Raw genomic sequence first — 19,541 nt, forward strand, 5'->3', positions numbered from 1 at the left:
TTGCTTAGCACCAGGGCAGCTCGCTCCAGGGGCTGCGGGAAGCCTGGTGAAGTAAGGCGGAGGCACGTGTTGGAGGCCGGGTGGACACTCGGGGAAGAAGGCGGCGCTGGAAAGAGCATCATGACACTGGGGAGCCTGACTGCTTGGCCCGCCGCGCGCCTAGACGGCGCGATCTGTCCATGGTGTTGAAGGCACTGAGCGCGGAGCTCCGAGCGCCCCGCCGGGTGCGCCCAGGTCTGCGCAGCCCTCCCCTCGCGCTGGTCCGCAGCCGCCCAGTCTCCGCAAAGCCGGGGCCGGGACCATTCGCTTAGCGCCTCCCCGGTGTCCGCGCCGTCTGCCGGAGCCGCTGTTTGAATGGCGAGGCCAGAGGCAGGCAAGCCACGAGCTCGCGGGGACAGGCGGGCAGACACCGGGTGCCCGCGGGAAGCTGGCCTCTGAGAGCCCGTGTGGGCTGGAAGGAGCTGGGGACCTAGTGGTGACCCGAGGACCGAGCTTTTAAAAAAGAGCCAACCCAGGGAGGAAGCACCAGAAGCGCGCATCCCAGGTCTTTGGGAGAGACCCGGAGAAGGAGACCTCGACGGATCGGGGCAGCCGGCCCTGGCACCGGGAGGTTCCCTTCGCCAGCCGGCCGCGGGCGCTATCCGGCTCATCCCGCGGAGAGCCGCGTCCTGACACCCCCTTCCCCATCTTCCGAGGGAAGCCAGGACAGTTGCTCCAGTCGCCACGACGCACAAAGAAGCCCCAGCCAGCCCTAGCGCGGCCGAGGGCACTTGTACTTAGTTTCTGGGCGGAGGGTAGCGGCTCGGAGCCGGGCGGTGGGGTCGGAGCCCTCGGCTTTTGCGCGGCGGGCAGAGGCAGTGCTGAGTTCGCCCGGGCGGGAGGAGGCTGCACCTGCGGCGGAGGATGCCCAGCTGCCCGCGCGAGCCTCGCCGGATCAGAACTTTTTAGGCTGCGCGCCCCCATCTCCGCAATCCCCCGGCCGCACACCCGCAGGAGGGGGGCCGATCGGCTCCCATCCCCACCCCCAGCTCGGCCGCCCGCCGCTTTGTTCCGGGCGCGCGGAGGGAAAGCGAGGCTGCGCGGCGGATCATGCCCATGGTGTAGCGGCGAGGCGGAGGCATGGCTGCCGGAAGGTTACTGCTCTACACCGGCCTCTCGCTTGCGCTCTGCGCCCTGGGCATGCTGGCTGTGGCCATCTGCTCAGACCACTGGTACGAGACGGACGCCCGGAAGCACAGGGACAGGTGCAAGGCCTTCAACACCCGCCGGGTCGACCCCGGCTTCATTTACAACAACAACAACAACTTGCCTCTCCGCGCTAGCCGCTCGCGCCTGGACCGCTGGGAGGGCAAACTCCTTCGGGCCCGGAATCGCCGGCAGCTGTTCGCCATGAGCCCGGCGGATGAGTGCAGCCGGCAGTACAACTCCACCAACATGGGCCTCTGGAGGAAGTGCCACCGGCAGGGCTTCGACCCGGAGATCGCCGCCCTCATTCGGAAAGGTAAGCGGAGGCGTGAGGCGTGGCCCTGCGGAGAGCCGGGCCCCGCTAGGTAGGCCCTGCAGCCCCTCGCCTCTCCTGGTGGCCGCAGGCTATGCAAGCGCCTGGTTCCCAGCGGTCCGGTTCTCCGGGCCTGGCTGAGCTTGCCACCCCACAGGTGTAAAGGATCGTGGTGGAGGCTTCACTCTCTCGGCTCACCTGCTGTCTTGCTCTTGTCGGTCCAGATTCCCGTGGAATCTTCTGGGTCAGGGTTTTTATCCAGGATAATGTTTCATCAGCCTCTGAGAAGGAGGGTAATCTATACCGTGCTTCTAGAGGAAGCCCTTTGAGAGTGGTATTTCAGGGGTAACTGGCCCCGAATTTTAATCTTTTTTTTTTTTTTTTAGATGTTGAGCTGATTCGATCAAAGGAAATTGGGGTGGGGGGATGTCTCCCAGAGAAAGCAGTGTGCACCCCAGAAACGTGTGCCCGCGAAGCACTATAGAAGTCATGGTGTAGGTATTGGTCATATGAGCATCAATAAATGACAACCCCTGCCTGACAGTAAAAGCTGCTGTAGCATCGTATTACAATTCTTTATTTCTTCTTTAGAAAAAAGTGGTTGACAAAAGTGACTGTGATAAAGATCAGCAAGGTCTAATAAGCACAAAAAAGTAGCACCAAAGTGGGCATTTCAGAGGGGGAGAATAGCGTTTTCAGATTTATATAAAAATCCTTCACGGTATCAAGACAGAAAACAAGCAAACCATATTTGCTAATAAAATTTGATATTATTATTATTGTTATTATTATTATTTTGAGACAGGGTCTCCCTGTAGCTGCAGCTGGCCTGGAACTCACTATGTAGACCAGGCTGGCCTTGAATTCATAGAGATCCTCCTGCCTCTGCCTCCCTTAGTGCTGGGATCAAAGGCGTGCTCCACCACGCCTGGTAAAATTTGATATTTTCATATGATCACATGCATTGGAAAATTCTGCTTATATGATGCGTCTTGTAATTTCTGTGTGATTTGTATGTTGGAAACCATCCTCTTCCATAGGCCCACTGAAATACTGTTTGATGTGACGTGTTTTAACCTTGCTCTGAAGAAGGGTTTATATTCTCTTCTATGATGGCTGCACACTGGGAAGATGGGCAGATTTTACAGCTTGCTTCTCCCTCATGTCTCAGTGTCTTCAACTATGAAGTAGTGACACCAAGTTGACAGTGGTGCTAACATTTGCAAACTGCTTCAAGACATAAAGCAGTTCTTAATGTCTCATCATAACACTGTGAAGCTTGCGGATGCTTTAAAATAGTATTTGTGAGAACTGATGTTCTTTGATTTACAAAAGTGCTGAAGTCATTCTGAAGAAATTGTTAATTTTAAAAAACAAAAACAAAACAAAAACAAAGTCCTATGTTTGAACATGGCAAGTAGTGGGTATGGTCCAGTTCACATGTAAGAGGTAAGGCAGGTCCAGAGAGAGAGAATCCATCTTGGCATTTGTTACGCAGCTAGCTTCCTTGGAATGACTAGGGACTCCAGCTGGTGTAGGTACTACAAGCATCCCTCCCTGCTTCCTCCTGAGGTGCTTATTAGTGTGGTGTGACCCATTTGGAACTCTACAACTTTGCAAGGATAAACAGGATGCTGTGGGATTCCAAATGAGAACAACTTGGGCTTGACTGAGAAGTAGGAAAACAAGAAAAAATGGAATGGTTTTCACAAGGATGACTTTATAACAGTTTTCAGAACCAGAGTGTTATCTGTTTTCTGCTTTCTTTAAAATAGAAATGATAGTGGAGCACGGTGGGGGGGAGGTGCGGGGATTCATGCTAATAATGACTGGTAAGGATTTGCTGAAGGATATTCTTGAATTCCCTTGTTGAATCTTCTAGAACAAGACAGGTGTTCTGTGTCTGTTTTGGTTGACCCCACTTAGAGAAAGAGGGAAATGGGATCCATAGCTTCTGGTGGTTCCACCTAGGCCTCTGATTCCACATCTTACTCTGGCAATCTGGCTAGAGAGGTTGACTTGGTCTGTGCATCAGAGGTATTGGTTACCATAGTGACATGCTCTTCCGGTGAATCTGGGAACACGGTGACAGGGAAAGGGATAGGGAAAGAATGTACAACGTTTTGACTTTGTATTGACTGATTTTTAATTGCAGCAACAGAAAATGGACACTCACAGCAGGGGGATTGAATACACTGATACCTAGAGTTGGCAGGGCATTGTATTTCACTTCAACTAATGGAAATGCTGGTTCCCTATCACCTCAAATACAGCAATCACTGTCAGCTGCAAGCACCCGCTTACCATGGTTGTTTCTGTCCATTTGACTTTCTTGTGAAGTATTATTGAGATAGATGACATGCTAGCCTTACAAATCTTGAGAGACTTAAGGTCACTATCTTCATTTTTAACCTCAAAACATAATCTTTGAAAGATAGATCTTCCCTTTTCAAGCAGCAATAGATGCATTTTGGAAATAAGTCCATCTTAGTAGAATTTTCAGGCAATTCCAATAACATAGAATACAATTTCTAGACTTAATCAGTGCTCTTTCTAGATGGGGAGATTTTTACAGGGAAGTTGAACAATTGATACTTCTATATTTAAATTTAGGATGTCTTAAGGAAAGATATCTCACATCATTCATTAGAAGCTCAAAAGGTAACTTAGACCTTTATCTTTTTTTTTTGTTGAAACATTGTCTATTAAAATTGTGGGAGATATAAAATTGTGGGGAAAGGAGAAGCTTAGAAATGATTAAAGTCTATAAATATTATGGGGAAAATGTGAGGTTTATCTAACTGATCATAGAGCTCCAAATGATTCAGTCATTTGTTCAATCAGTCATTACGTTAGAAAGGGCTGTTAGTGTTTTTGAAAGGAAACAAAACCACCAAATTAATAAGACAATAAGCCAAATCCATACCTGCCCTGAAGATAAAGTATTTTGGTTGTACACAAGTGTGAATTTCTGGTGAATATACTTATTGTATTATTGTATTATTGAACTATAAGTTCTTGGAGGGCAAGCAAGACAAACATTTGTAAAATACAGCCCAGCTACCAGATGCTTGGTTCTTGGGGCACACCTCATAAAAATTAGACTTACAAAAATGTATTCACCAAGAGCTAATTGTAGTTATAAGAAGACTTGTGTGTGGCTCCAAATAAAAGATTAGTTGTGAAATCATGTTTTAAAAAAATGAATTGAGCCAGGCTTGGTGGCACAGGCCTTTAAACCCAGCACTTGGGAGGCAGAGGCAGGTGGATCTCTGAACAGATGCTAAGGCAAAGAAAGATTTCTTGTGCAAAAGCTTTGCCAAGGAATAAGGGAAACACCCAATTCTTTTTGTCTAACAGATACCATTGAACAGGCACGCATAACCCAAAGTCATTATTTTTCATGGTAGATGATATTTTAATTATTTTTTTCTTGGAGTAGGATTGAATGTGGTGTGTACCAACGTCTTGGTTATTCCAAATTCTCATGGGACTTTGTCCATGAAGAGTCCTAAATCATGCCCTCTTCCTTCTAAACCTCATCCTGATCTTCCAGAAAAGTTACCAGCAGGCACTAGGGACAGATCAATGGCAAGATTTCTGAAGTTGAAGACACATCCAGGTAGCTATAGGTAAGATTTGAACTGAAATGCTACAGTGAGGGTTAAAATAAGAGAACCTTTAACTGATCCTGTAAGAACTTTTATTGTTTTAAAATTTGCTTTACAAGGGACTTTGGCCCCAGGAGTTTTCATAGCCATGAAGTGGTTGTATACTAAAAATTATTTTAATGGAAAATTGTGCATATTTAAAATTCAATATTGTGATCAGCAAATATTTATAACACATGTATTATGTGATGGCTTGGCACGCATTACTAGGATGAAGAGATAAGTGAGACCTGGCCCTCAAGGTCCCTGTAGTAAATTATAACTACAAAATGATGAAATAGCCACAGAAGTGTATTCAGAGAATGTGGAGGAGGAAATGGTATCTTTTCTCCATGGTGGGGTGAGATGGGGTGGGGGTGGGGCTAGAGAAATTGTCCTAAGCAAATGAAATCTGAAAAATATTTTGATGAGATTTGGATAAGGAAGGACATTTCAGGCAAATGGACGGGCATCTCAGAGCTGTGGAGGTATGAAACAGCAGTTTGGCCTTGTGAAAGCTGATTTCTGAAGTGTTGGGGAGGAGCAGACCAGGAGCTGGAACACAGGCGAGCACCAATCAAGGAGCTTGTTTATCACATTCCCCAGAGCTGTGCTGCCATATGTGCCTAGTTAAGTATAAAATCTCCACAATTAAATAAAATTAAAAATTTTATTTCCTTAGTTGCATGGACCACATTAGAAATTAACAGTTGTGTGTGTCTGGTGGCTGTTGTTTTAGACTGTACAGGTTAGAGTGAATGTTCCCATCATTAGAGAAAGTTCTTTTGGACAGCGTTGTATAGAACTCAGCCTCTAAAAAGAACATTGTTTCAGATGATGATAATTACATGGTAATCTGGTATTAAATTTCAGAGTGTTATTTTACACTTTAGGAAACTTCTGCTTCTTGAATGTTTTGGGCAGAAGGTTTTAGTTCATGATCATTTATGCTAAATCTGTATTTTATTAATTTTCAAGTATTGACTCACAGAATTTGTACATGCTTCTTTCTTTATCTGATTTCATTAAATATCAGTCTGTGAAGGAAGCATGGTGGTGCCTGCCTATAATCCCAGCACTGGGGGAATTGTTGTGAGTTTGAGGCCAATCTGGGCTACGTAGTGATTTTCAGGCTAGCATGGGCTACAGAGTGAGGCTCTGTCTCAAACAACAGCAACAACAACAACAAGAACAATACCCTCAAAGTTGATTGAATGGGAAAGAGATAGTAAAAGACAAAGTTGAGATCACACACTCTTTTTTGCTTATTTTTTGCTTTTGCTTTTTTTTTTTTTTTTTTTTTTTTAGGCAGGATCTTTCACTACATGACCTGGACAGGCCTAGAACCTGCTGTGCAGACCAGGCTGGCCCTGAAGCTCACAGAGCTCTGCCTGCCTCCGCCTCCCAGGTGTTGAGATTAAAGACATGTATCACCATGCCTGGTGTCAAATACTCTTCTTAAAATTTCATACATACTCATTAATTTACTGTTCATAATAACCTTATATGATGGATATTCCTAATATTATTTTTAATTTCCATTCTATAGTACAGGGGATCACAAAGGTCAAATAATTATTTGTCAGATTTCTTAGTGGATAATAAAGGTGTGAGCGTTCAGATTCAGGCTCCAGATTTGGGAACTCACCCACCTGTCCTGTCTCCATGGACTCTGTTAGGAAGATAGAAAAGAGATAGGCATATTGATTCCCCAAATTTAAGATAAGAAAGAAATAAATACCTTTAGAGTCTTAATTCCACATTCTAGAAATTAAAGTGGCCCACACACTGTGCTTTGAGACCCACTGACAGAGTTCTTATACATTTTTCTTTATAGCTTTTGATACTTATTTTGTTCAATGTAGTAGTTGCTGAAGTTTTGAGGACACAAAGGGCATAGTCATTCAGCAGTTTTTTGTTCATGGGCTGGACATTAATCAGGTGCAGTGTTGGACAAAATGGAGCTGCTTCCATTTTGGGTGGGAGGTAAGAGAGACACACAAATAAATATTTATGGAATAAAATAAAATCTAATGAGCAAATTAGTGTACAACTTAGCAAAAAGTAGTGAGTGTCATGAGGTTGAAATCTGTCCCCCAGAAGCACAAAGGGAAGAAAAAGTAACCCCAAAATGAAATAGTCTTATTAGTTTTAGCTTATAATAGCAGCAGGTTTTAGGTGCTCTGGGAGAAAGACAAGACAGATCTTAATGTAGACAGGAGAAGGTCCCACATTCCAGGGGTAGGGGGATGCAGAAAATGTTTACTTTCTAAGACATGTATAGGCCTCTGTTTGCCAGTTGATTTAAAAATTTAAATGTAAGATATACCTGATTATAGACAAACTGTGGAGGCACTCAAGTTGTGTGTGTGTGTGTGTGTGTGTGTGTGTGCGTGTGCATGTAGAGATCAGAGGTCAACATTGGGTAGTGTTCCTTAGGAGCCATCTACTTTGTTTTCCATATATCTATATCTATATCATCTATATCTATATCTATATCTACATCTATATCTATATCTATATCTATATCTATATATGCTTGTTTGTTTTGTTGGGTTTTTTTGAGACAGGGTCTCACTATGTAATCCTGGTTGGCCTGGAATGCATATGTAGACTAGGCTGATCTTGAACTCACAGAGATCTTTTTGCCTCTGCTTTCTGAGTGTAGGAATTAAAGGTGTGTGCTACCATACCTGGCCCACTTTATTTTCAATTTTAATTTTATTTATTGTTAATATTATTGTGTTTATGTGTGGGTGATGTGTGAGTGAGCATGCATGTGCCACAATGCATGTGTGGACATCAGAGTACAACTTTCTAGAGTTGGTGTCCCCCCCCGCCCCCCATGCAGATTCAAAGGGTTGAACTCAAGTCATCAGGCTTGTGTAGCAAGCACCTTTACCTTCTGAGCTATCTTGCTGGCCCTGTTTTTGAGACAGGGTCTCTTCCTGGGACTTGGGGCCCACTGATTAGGCTAGGTTAGGTTGGCTGGCCAGCAAGCCCCATAGATCCTCCTATCTCTGTGTTCCCAGCACTGGGCTTACAAGCACATGTCACCATGCTTGGCCGGTTTATGTGATGGGTACTGGGGATTGAACGCAGTCTTCATGCTTGCATGGCAAACACTTTACGGACTGAGCTGTTTTCCCAGCTACTCCATGGTCTTTTATACATGGTGTATATCACTATGCATAGGTGTTACATGTGTGCCCACATGCAATAAGGAAACACTCTTAGTCACACTTTTCCTCATCATTGTCCTCAAACATAAGTAACGAGGGAGAGACGAAGATTAGGCAGAGTGCTTTGTGACTTGAGGCAGGTATGAGAGTAGGTCTGTGGGTAGGACAAAAAGACGCATTTGAACTCTGCTATGTTCAGAGCAATTTGCTAGATATATGGGATGTGTGTAGAAGAGGAAATGATTTGGGAAGGGACAATGAAGCACAGTGGTCCTTGTCCTAAGGAAGCTCATCCTCTGGCTCAGTTTCCCAAGATGATTGTCATGTGTGAGTGGATCAGGCTCTTCTGTAGGTGCTCACATCAGCATCAACTGGATCAGCAACCAGTTGATCAGGGAATGCTGGGGTGAGCTCTTTTTATTGAGTCAGCAAAGTCAAGAGCCTCATTTTTGTTCTGGAAAGTCAGTTTACTTATTCTTTTATTGATGGGTTGGTAAAAATCATTTAGAGGATCAATTCTGTGTGTTTCACTTTGGATTGCCAGTTAAAAATATTTTCCCCTTCTCTGTTATTTGTAGGTAATCCCATGCCTTCAGATAGAAGAACTTCAGATTGTACACAGTCTGGGCTAGTTTGACCCTACACACACACACACGCACGCACGCACGCACGCACGCACGGTGCTCGCTATCATTCATACTGAGGTGTTAGACATTAGAGTCACAAATATTTATTTAGATGCAGATACTTTTGTAACTTATTATTCCAAACAATATGCAGAGAGAGGAGGAAGTCCATGGCTTGGTGGTTGTTTGGTGGATGAGCTCAAGGAAAAATTATTCTGATGTCTTTATTGGATATCAGCTGTTTTTCAGATTACAAACTTTCATGCGTGTGTGTATATGTGTGTGTGTTGTATGTGTGTCTGTACATGTGTGTATGTTTTAATGTGTATGAAGGTATATGTATGTGTGGAAGTCAGAGGTCAATCTTGGGTATGGTTCTTCCGTGCACTTTGGTTTTTGAGATAGGCTTTCTCACTGGGAGGGAGCTGGGGCTCTCAGATGAGGGTAGGCTGACTGGCCAGTGACCCCTAGGGATCCCCTCGTCTCTGCCTCCCCAGTGCTGGGATTATAAACATGCCCTATGAGCAAGTTTTTACGTGGGTGCAGAGGATCAACGTGAGCTTCTCATGCTTGCTTCATGAGCACTTTACTCACTGAGCTGTCTCCCCAGCCCCGAGACTGCATACACTTTTAAAAATATTTTATTATTTTCATTTTATGTGTATGAGTGTATTGCCTACATGTATGTAAGTGCACCCATGTCATGCAATGCCCACAGAGGTCAGAAGAGGGCATTGGATTCCCTGGAACTGGAGTTATGGATGGCTGGTAGGCACCACGTGGGTGCTGGGCATTGAACCCAGGTTCTCTGCAAGAGCAGTCTGTGCCCTTAACAGCTGAGCCATCTCTCCGGTGCATACACTCTTAAAGACAATTTCTTCCTTCCGTATGTAAAAGAATAGGTTTAGATTCTAAAAATTCCAAACGCTTTCACACTCTAACATGCAAAGAGAAAGTTAAATTTAGATAAAGAGTAGATAATAGGCACATGTTTGGAAGCAGGTATAAAGAGAGGTATGGGGAAATGAGGGCAGCTAGAGAGAGCAAGAAAACGAGTGGAGGAGCCCTTTCTAAAGGGATCCTTTCCAGGTGCTAATTTGTATTAGGAAGAGGTGGAAAAGCAAGCAGCTAATTTCCTACCATTATACAGTCATGCTGTAAAAACAAACCTTTTCTCTTTCTAATGACTTGAAATGCCATTTTGTAGATTGGGGCTTTAGCCCTCCCTCCCCCCAAAGAGGAAAATGTGATAATGAATGTACAACAAAGGCAACATACTTAACACCACTGAGCTCTGTCTACACTTAAGAATTGCTAAAATGGTAAATTTTATATTATGCGTATTTTTTTCCTGTGTCAGGCACCTTTCCATTACGGAAACAAAATGCCCGAGATAATCAACTTAAAGGAAGAAATATTTGTTTTGTCTTATGCTTTTGGAGGTTTGGTCCAGGGTTCAGTTTTGGGCCTATGGTGAGGAAGTACATCAAAGTGGGACTATGTGACATAAGGTGCTTGCCCCATGGTAGCCAGGAAACAAAGAGTAGGAGTGAAGGTCTCAATGTCTCCTTTGAGGACAATATCCCAATGATGCAACTTCCTTCCAGTAGAACCCACTTCCTAAAGCATCTACTGCTTCCCTGTAGTGTCATGGGCTGGGTACCAAGCCTTTGACACAGGGATTTTGGGGGACATCAAAGGTACAAACTCTAGCATCCCCCAATTTAAGTAAATAGCTAAAGAACTGTAAATATTTAATAAATAAATTGGATTCTTTTTAGTATATAGGATACTTCACAGCCAAGGCTCTTCATCCATTAAGCACATTCATTAAACACCTACTATGTGCCAGACAAGCAGGTCAAATATGTTTTGGATCTATTATAGATGCTAATAAAATTCTTATATGCATAAAGTTCACTTTTGTTGTTGTTGTTGTTGGTCTTTTAGAGATGGGGTCTCCCCATAGTCCCAGCTGGCCTGGAACTCTCTATGTAAATGAGGCTGGCCTTAAACTCACAGAGATCCACCTGCCTCTGCCTCCCAAGTGCTGGGATTAAAGGCCTGGACCACCACACCCAGCTCAAAGTTTATATTTAAACATTTTTGGGCATTAAAAAGTTTCCTTTCCTGCCAGGTGTGGTGGTGCATGCCTTTAATCCCAGCACTCAGGAGGCAGAGGCAGGCAGAGCTCTGTGAGTTCAAGGCCAGCCTGGTCTACATAGTGAGTTCCAGGACAGCTGGGGCTACAGGGAGACCCTGTCTCAAAAAGACCAAAAAAAAAAAAAAGAAAAGAAAAAATTTCTTTTCCTAAGTAACATAGATTTTTGATGCTGTTTTATGGTGGGGGCCAGGTGTTGGGCATCAACCTCAGGGCCTTGCACATATAAAGCTAGTGTTGTTCTACTGAGCTATTCCATCACTCCTAAACATCAGTATATGGTGTTCCTAAACAAGTAGAAGGAATGAATAAATTCTCCGGGTCACTTAAAAATCACTGAATGAGGAAAATATCACTGCCCTTGTTCAAAAAGGACTACTGAGCAGTAACTGTACCAGGTACCTAATCTGTGATGGAAGGTCTTGAGACACATCCAATCCTTGAGTGTCTTGCCCTCAAGGAGCAGAAAAGAAGGGGTAGGAGTGGATTAATGAACTCCATGGTGGGCTCTGTGAGAGACTTATGTGCTGGGGCCCCAGGTAACTGGGTGCCATTTCAGAGCATTCAGAACGGACTGCAGAAAAGCAGTGTGAGATCCTAAGATATTTTTAAAGAGGTGCCCGGCAACTTGGGAGGCAGAGGCAGGCAGATCTCTGTGAGCCCAAGGCCGGCCTGGTCTACATAGTGAGTTCCAGGACAGCTGGGGCTATAGGGAGACCTTGTCTCAAAAAGACCAAAAAAAAAAAAAAAAATTTATTCTGAGTAGGAAGTACTCCTCTGTCTTCCACTCTTTCCTTTGCACTTCAGACTCCCTGATCTTTTAAGAGACAATATTTGCTACTAGTTTTTAATAAATCATATCAGAGATGCTGTGTTCCAATATTTAAAAACAGCACATTGGGACTGGAGAGATGACTTAGCAGTTAAGAGCACTGGCTGCTCTTGCAGAGGACCCTGGGGTTTCATTCCCAGCACCCACATGGTGGCTAACAACAGTCCACAACTGTAGTTCCAGGGGATCTGACAGCCTCTTCTGACCTCTGTGGGCATTGCACAACACAGGTGCATTTATATACATGCAGGCAAAACACTCATACACATAAAATAAAAATAATAAATATATTATTTAAAAACAGTAGCCCTTACACATATAAGCCAAGGAGTGAACAGGTGATTCCAGGATGAAAAATTGTTTATCTTTTATAGATTTGTGTGCATAGAGATGGAGTTTAAAGGAATTGTCTGCAGGTAACATTTAGTTTGTGTATAGATGCTGTTGGCATTCACAGAAGTTTGACAGATTGTCTGCTTTTAGGGGAGACTACAGCATCTGAATTATTTCAATTTATTTTTATTTTTTTGGCGTCAAAGTATTTTGCCAAGAAAAGGCAATTTACTTTATATTAGGTCATCGCCCTACATTTGTGTGGTTTCCTGCCTTTAAAATGCCCTCCTCTTTCATAGTCAGAGCCTCACTCTGTGGGACACTTTATTTGCTCTAGAACATCTCATTCAGTTTTACCCTGAATTCCTTTTCTTTTTTAATATTATTTTTATATGTATGAGTGTATTGCCTGCATGTATGTAAGTTCACTTGTGTAATGCCTGTGGATGTCAGAAGAGGACATCAGATCCCCTAGAACTGGAGTTAGGGATGGTTGTTAGGTTGTTAGCTGCCATGTGGGTGCTGGGAATCAAACTCGGGTCCCCTGCAGGAGCATTCAGTGCTCTTGATTGCTGAGCCATCTCTCCAGCGGCCCCCCCCCCGCCGCCAACCGAATTCCTTTTCAATTTATAATAGTGAGTCTGTTTAGGCAATTTAATCCCGTTTCCCCAAGGTAGTGGATATTTCATAGACCTGGGTGGACCAGGCTTGTTTTTGTCTCAAAGAAGCTCTGTGCTGATATGCAGATTAGCTGTCATAACATCGGAGATCAGGAGACTGTAAGAAGGTTGGAGATGTGTGTACCTTGCCGTGGTGTATTCATTCCATGCTGTGTACTCATGAGTACATGAAACACACCCAGGAATGTCCATCTCACTGTTTGCAATAGCAAAATAAAACCATTTACAGAAAGCAAAAGCCTGTGTCTACTAATAGGAAAATGGATAATAAGCTATAGTATATTAGTACAATAAAAACTAGCAGAGTATATTTAAGATACATGCACCCACTTCTAGGCATATGCCCGAATGTCAACACACCACAGAGATAACCTGTGCATCCATGTTTATTGCAGTACTGTTTACAATCATTAGGTTATGTAATCAGCCCAGGTGTCTGTCACCAGATAAATGCATAAAGAAAAAAATATATGCACAACGAAGTTTTCTTCAGCCATAAAGAAGAATGAAATCATGTTCCTTTCTTGGAAAATGGATACAGTTGGACTTCATCACATTAAGTGAAATAAGTCAAATGCAGAAAATTATTGCATGTTTTCTTTCATTTTGGGTCTTAGAATTCTCCCTCCCTCTCCTTCCCCCCCTTTTTCTTCCCTCCCTTCCTCTCTTCCTTTCTTTCTTTTTCTTTCTTTTGTCTGTATTTTGAGAAAATGTTGCCCTGACTGGCCTGGAACTCACAGAGATCTGCCTTCTCTGCCTCCTGAGTGCTGGAATTAAAGACACGCACAATCACATCTGGTGGGTCTTAGAATTCATTACACACACACACACACACACACACACACACACACGAGTGCACGTGCACATGGCATGGGTGAATATGGTCAAAGTATATAATATATTCAGATATTATATATAATATAAAAGAAATTGTCTATATGAAACCTAACACCATATACAATGAATATCCACCTATAAAATATTGAAAAAATATTAGCCTACATATTTCTAAATGGATAAACAATTTTAATGAGATAAATGATTTAGAGAGTAGAATGACATATGAAGTTCAAAACTGGTAAAACAGGCCTGGGGATACAGCTCAGTGATAGAGCTATGGCCTAGCATGTGTGAGGCTCTAGGTTCAGTCCCCAGTATTGCATAAAACAGGCAAACCCACATTACATGTTTAAGAAACATATTTGCATTGTATGCTTAAAAATATGCATTGGACTAATAAACAGAATGCATGCCGCTTACCTTTGTCAAGAAAGGGGAAAGAGGATGAGAGAGAGGGAGGGGGAGAGAGGAAGAGAGTTGGGAAAGGTGTCAGGGGCTTTATAAGTACCTGTGATATTTTGTTTCTTAAAAAAAACCAACAGAAAGGATCTGAGGCAAACCCAGCACACAGTGTACACCGGAGGCTGCTGAAGATGGTTAACATTCAACAGAAAAGGCTAACACTGTACTCTGACTACTCTTCAGGCTACAGACGACAGCTTCTTTAAGGAAAGCTCTTGGCAAACTTTGCATATGAGTGACTGACTTTTTAAAAACAAGTAAGTAGCGAGAAGAGAATCAGGTAACCAGTAACAATTTTCATGGAAAGGAGCTAAAGAAACAAGAATTTAGAAAGAATTAAGTTGTATTTCCTTCTGATGTAGTATAAGAAGAAATCATAGGGCTGAAGAGATGATTTAGCGGTTAAGCATACTGACTGCTCTTGTAGAGGACCCGGGTTCAATTCCCAGCACTCACATGGTGGCTAACAACCATCTGTAATTCCAGTTCCAGGGGAATCTGATGCCATATTCTGACGTCCTTGGACATTGCACGACACGGGTGCACTTACACAAATGCAGGTGATACACTCATACACAATAATAAAAAATAAAAAAAAAATAAAGTTATAAAAAAGAAGAAATCATGTTTTCATATAATTAATTGCTGAAATAGAGACTAATATACAAGTCATTTTGCTCAGGTTCAATTTTCAGTTGCTTATAGAGAAAACAAAAAGTCAAGATTTCCAGAGATTAGAATGTTAAACTAAAGCTACCTCTAGCCGATTTGACCAGACAGTGACCTTTAAATAGACAGGGCAGCAAGACAATTTAACTCACTGTTGAGTGTGAGGAGAAACCAGGGACTGAGCACACACTTCTCAGAGGGTAATTCTACTCCAAGAGAAACATTTCAGTGTGAACTGGTAAAGAAAAATGTTATGAATTGGTTTTTTTAAAAAAAATTTATTACTTTTATTTTATGTGTATATGTGTATTGCCTGCATGTTAGGTAAGTGCACCCGTGTCGTGCAATGCCCGCCCGCGGAGGACACAAGAGGCTGTCGGATCCCCTGGAACTGGAGTTGCTGACAGTTGTTAGCTGCCATGTGGGTGCTGGGATTCAAACCCAGCTCTTCCGCAAGAACAACCAGTGTTCTTAACCGCTGAGCCATCCATCTCTTCAGCCCCATGAATTGGCTTTAAAAGGCTCAGAATTGTATTTTCCTCCTTAGAAATTTTTGTGTCACTTTTGAATCTGGGTAGAAAATGTTAGCAAAACCTTAAATCATTTTATTATGGATTACTAAGCTGTATATGTTTTTTTTTAAAAAAATGTGAGGGTAGCCAAGATACTTTGTGTTATGGTGACCTGTTCCTGCCTGCTCTATTTATACAAACTGGAGCTGGAACAGAAAAATCCCATCAGAATTTTAGCAAGGACTTCAATTTCACCTGACAGTGCTATAAAAAAACCAAAACTGAGCCTGACCTTACCAAGGGATCATGGAAGTCCCCAGGGATTTCAAGGAGTGTTGAAGCAGACTAACTCTGGTGTTTGTATTTTGATAACACAGGACTAGAAGGGATGCTTAGAGACAGTCCTGGCTGGCCAGGCTGCTCTGAGCTGCTGGGTTCCTTGTGCTCTGCAGGGGTTAGGCACACTGCATTTCTAGGTAAATGACCTACTTTGGAGAGGGCTGACCTCTATGTCCTCTCTGCTCTTCCTCCCTCAACTTGTTAATGTCAACAAAACTGAAGGTTGTTCATACTGGGCCCCTTGTGCCTGTTGGGGAGGGAGGGTTTTCTTCCCTTCCTCATGGCCAGATTCCATGCGTATGACTCTTGCCCATGCCCATCTGGGACTGCTCTTTCTCTTTGAAAACTTTGCTTCCCTTGGCTTTCCAGGCTCCATTGTCTCCTGCTCTGTCTCCATCTTCCAATTCTTCTTATTCCCTCTCCTTGCCTGGCTCTTTCTCAGCGTGTGTGTGTATATTCTTCAGGATTCCACCCTTTTTGTTCCATGTTTGATCAATCTCATCCATGTCTAAGACCATTTTCTTTCCTCCTCATGACTAGTTGTGCTGGGCAGCTCCAGCAGGACGATGTCCCATCCAAACATCTTGCTGATTGTCTATCTCCATAAATACTATCCTTAGGTCCCAAAGAATACAGTGTATATTTTTGTTCTGGACTCATACCTCCTTTGTTTTCACTCCTTCTTCTTCGTCATGTTGTTTTTGGCCAATGACCTCACTGCCTCTCTACGTAGCTGGTCCAGAAACTTAAGGGTATTTTTACTCATTTTATTTTTATTTTATGTATACGAGTGTTTTGCCTGTGTGGATGTAAGTGTACCACATGCATTCAATGCCCATAGAGGCCAGAAGAGAGCATAAGATCCCCTGGAACTGGAGTTAAGATGGTTGTTAGCTGCCATGTGGGTGCTGGGACTCAAACCTGGATCCTTTGCAAGAGCAGCCTGTGCTCTTAACTGCTGAACAATTTCCCTAGCCCCTTGAAGGTTATTTTGAAGATTCTTTTCTCTCTTGTCCTTCTTACTCAAGTCACTCTAACTGTTCATTTGTTACTGACCTCTTCATCTGGTCCCAACACTGCTGCTCTCCTTTGGTGCTGATCCCTCAGACTCCTGCAGCACTGTCTGGCTTCTGCATTTCTAATCTATCCATTGTTAATATTTTATTTTGGAATGATGTTTATTAAATGCATTTTTAGTTATGTTATCACCTTGTTTAAAACCCTTCAGTGACTCTCCATGGGTGTATCACCCAGAATAAGGACCATAATTCTTACCATGACATCACTCCCACATCTCACTATCTTATTCTCTCTCTCTCTCTCTCTCTCTCTCTCTCTCTCTCTCTCTCTCTCTCTCTCATCTTTTTGAGACAGGGTCTCCAACTAGTCTGGAACTTCCTATGTAGACCAGGCTGGTCTTGAACTCACAGAGATCTGCCTCTGCCTCCTGAGTGCTGGGACTAAGGCATGTGCCACCACACCTGGCTACCATCTTATTTTCTATTCCTTTCCCCACAATAGATACTCTGCTCTGACCATGATAAAGGACTTTCAAACAAGTGAGGCACTTTTGTGTCTTAGGGGCATTTCCCATGATGCTCCATTTTCTTGGAGCCTATTCTTCTCCAGGAAAGTTAGTCTGGCCAATGGCTTATTCTTTTTAAAAAATATTTTATTTATTATTTTTATTTTACATGGATAAGTGTATTGCCTGCATGTGTGTAAGTGTACCAGTGTCATGCAGTGCCTGCAGAGGTCAGAAGAGGGCATCAGATTCCCTGGAACTAGAGTTATGGATGGTTGTTAGCCACCATGTGGGTGCTGGGATTCAAACCTGAGTCCTCTGCAAGAGCAGCCAGTGCTTTTAACCTCTGAGCCACCTCTAAAGCCCTGACTACTTATTCTTTAGGAGTCCACATAGCACTCTTCCTCATCTGACTTGATGTTTTCTCATCCCACCTCCCAGGTAGAAGTGCCTTCTTCCTCTTTTGGGTTTCTGCTATACACTAACATGCTTTCTTCCCACCAACAGTACCACTTGGTTATAGTTATTTACTTACTCATATGTTTCCTTCCTTTTTGAGACTATGAGACTTTTTATCTTTTTGTCTGTGGGGTTTTTACATAATACAAAGATGTAATTCATGGACCATAATAGTATTTAATAACTGTTTATTGAATGAAGGAAGGCTTAGCTTAGTTAATACAGTACATCTAGAAATCTCATTTAGAAGAGACTTAAAACTTCACTGGACTAGGGGGATTTTCCATTAGCAGAACCCTGCTATGAATTGTTTTGTAATGCATATAATAAACTTCAAATTGCTTCCTTTTAAAAATAGATTTTATTTATTATTTTTATTTTTTGTGTATCAATATTTTGTCTGTCTGTATGTAAGTGCACCTGTGCAGTGCTCATCAAAGCCAGAAAAGGGCAGTGTCAGATTCCCTGGAACTGGAGTTACAGATGGTTGTTAGCCACCATGCGAGTGCTGGGAACCGAACTTGGATCCTCTACAAGACCTGCCAGTACTCTTAACCTCTGAGTCATCTCTCCAGGCCCCAGATTGCTTCCTTTGTAAGATTGGTAGTTTCTTAAAGTACCTGTACCTTATAAGAGGAGAATTTAAAGTTTGGACCATCCCTGTTTTCTGGATTAGATCCCTCATTTGCTCTTAACCACTTTTTCTGCTCCCAGGCTGGCTTTCCCATCCAGAACATCACTAGATAAAGAGACGTCTGTTTCCACTTCTGTTTCTTCCATGGATCCAAACTTACTTGTACATCTTCTACTGGTTTATCTGACCACTCCCCTAGATCAATTTGCATATTTCTCAGTAGTTATCACCAGGATTGTTTTCGTGTTGATTCCATGAAGCCTCAGTCTTAAGTGTTCATTTAGGGCAGCCTCCTTTGATCTCTTTTTGCATTAGCTATTTTTGCATTGCTGTGATCAAGATCCCCGAGAGAGTGCTGTAAAGGGAGGATGTATTCATTTTGGCTGACAACACAGAGATTTTAGTACATAATCCTTGACTCTGTGGTGAGACACAGCATTATGGGTAGGAGCACATGACAGAAGTTCTTTACATCATGGTAGACAGGAAGCAGAGAGAAAGGAAGAGACTGGGCCTGGTATAACCTTCGAAGGCACACCTTGTGACCTACTTCCTCCAACGAGGCTCTGCCTACTAAAGTTTCCTGGAATAACCCAAATTAGCACCACCACATGAGCCTTATGGGGTATCTTTCATATTTAAACCATAACACTATACATAGTGATTTTGGTTCAGTTATGACCAGAAAGCAGATAGTGCCTACCATAATTGCTCCTATTCTGGTTCATACTTTAGCTTGTTTTTTTTTTTTTATGACTTTGAAAAGGAATGTGCCGGTGCTGGTGGAGACCGAGACAAGTATTGGCCCTCTGCTCTCTGGCATATGCTCTGAGGCGACTCCTGCTCCTCTGTCTTGAGTCCCTGGACTTTTGCAGCTCTCTGTTTGACTTCTTTGTCATCTCATCTCTCATCAGTGCTTTCTGTTTAGAGTGATTTTTCTTTTTTTTTAAATTTAATTTTAATTTTTTTTTATTTTTTGGAAGAAGCATTTCATGACAGCTTTAACATAATAACAGTTTCCAGAGCAAAGATACATCTCTTTCAAAAGTGGCTATAAAATTTTTAGGCTTGCTATTGAATTAATACAGTTATACAATATTGAACTCAGTATAAGCCCTGTAAGACATAAAATTAAATGA

General features: G+C 42.9%; 1 protein-coding gene across 1 annotated transcript in view; it reads left to right on the forward strand.

The window, feature by feature from the left end:
- Nucleotides 1-1,114: 1,114 nt before the first annotated feature.
- The window catches only part of Tmem178b (transmembrane protein 178B), a 413,079-nt gene continuing 394,652 nt past the window's right edge, over nt 1,115-19,541 (forward strand). Inside the window, exon 1 of the mRNA XM_029558865.1 lies at nt 1,115-1,501. Coding sequence (XP_029414725.1) covers nt 1,120-1,501 — 382 coding nt within the window. The 5' untranslated portion in view covers nt 1,115-1,119. The remainder of the gene's footprint in view (nt 1,502-19,541) is intronic.

The sequence above is a fragment of the Nannospalax galili genome, unplaced genomic scaffold (assembly GCF_000622305.1).
Source record: "Nannospalax galili isolate Female #2095 unplaced genomic scaffold, S.galili_v1.0 scaffold307, whole genome shotgun sequence".
Taxonomy (NCBI): Eukaryota; Metazoa; Chordata; class Mammalia; order Rodentia; family Spalacidae; genus Nannospalax; species Nannospalax galili.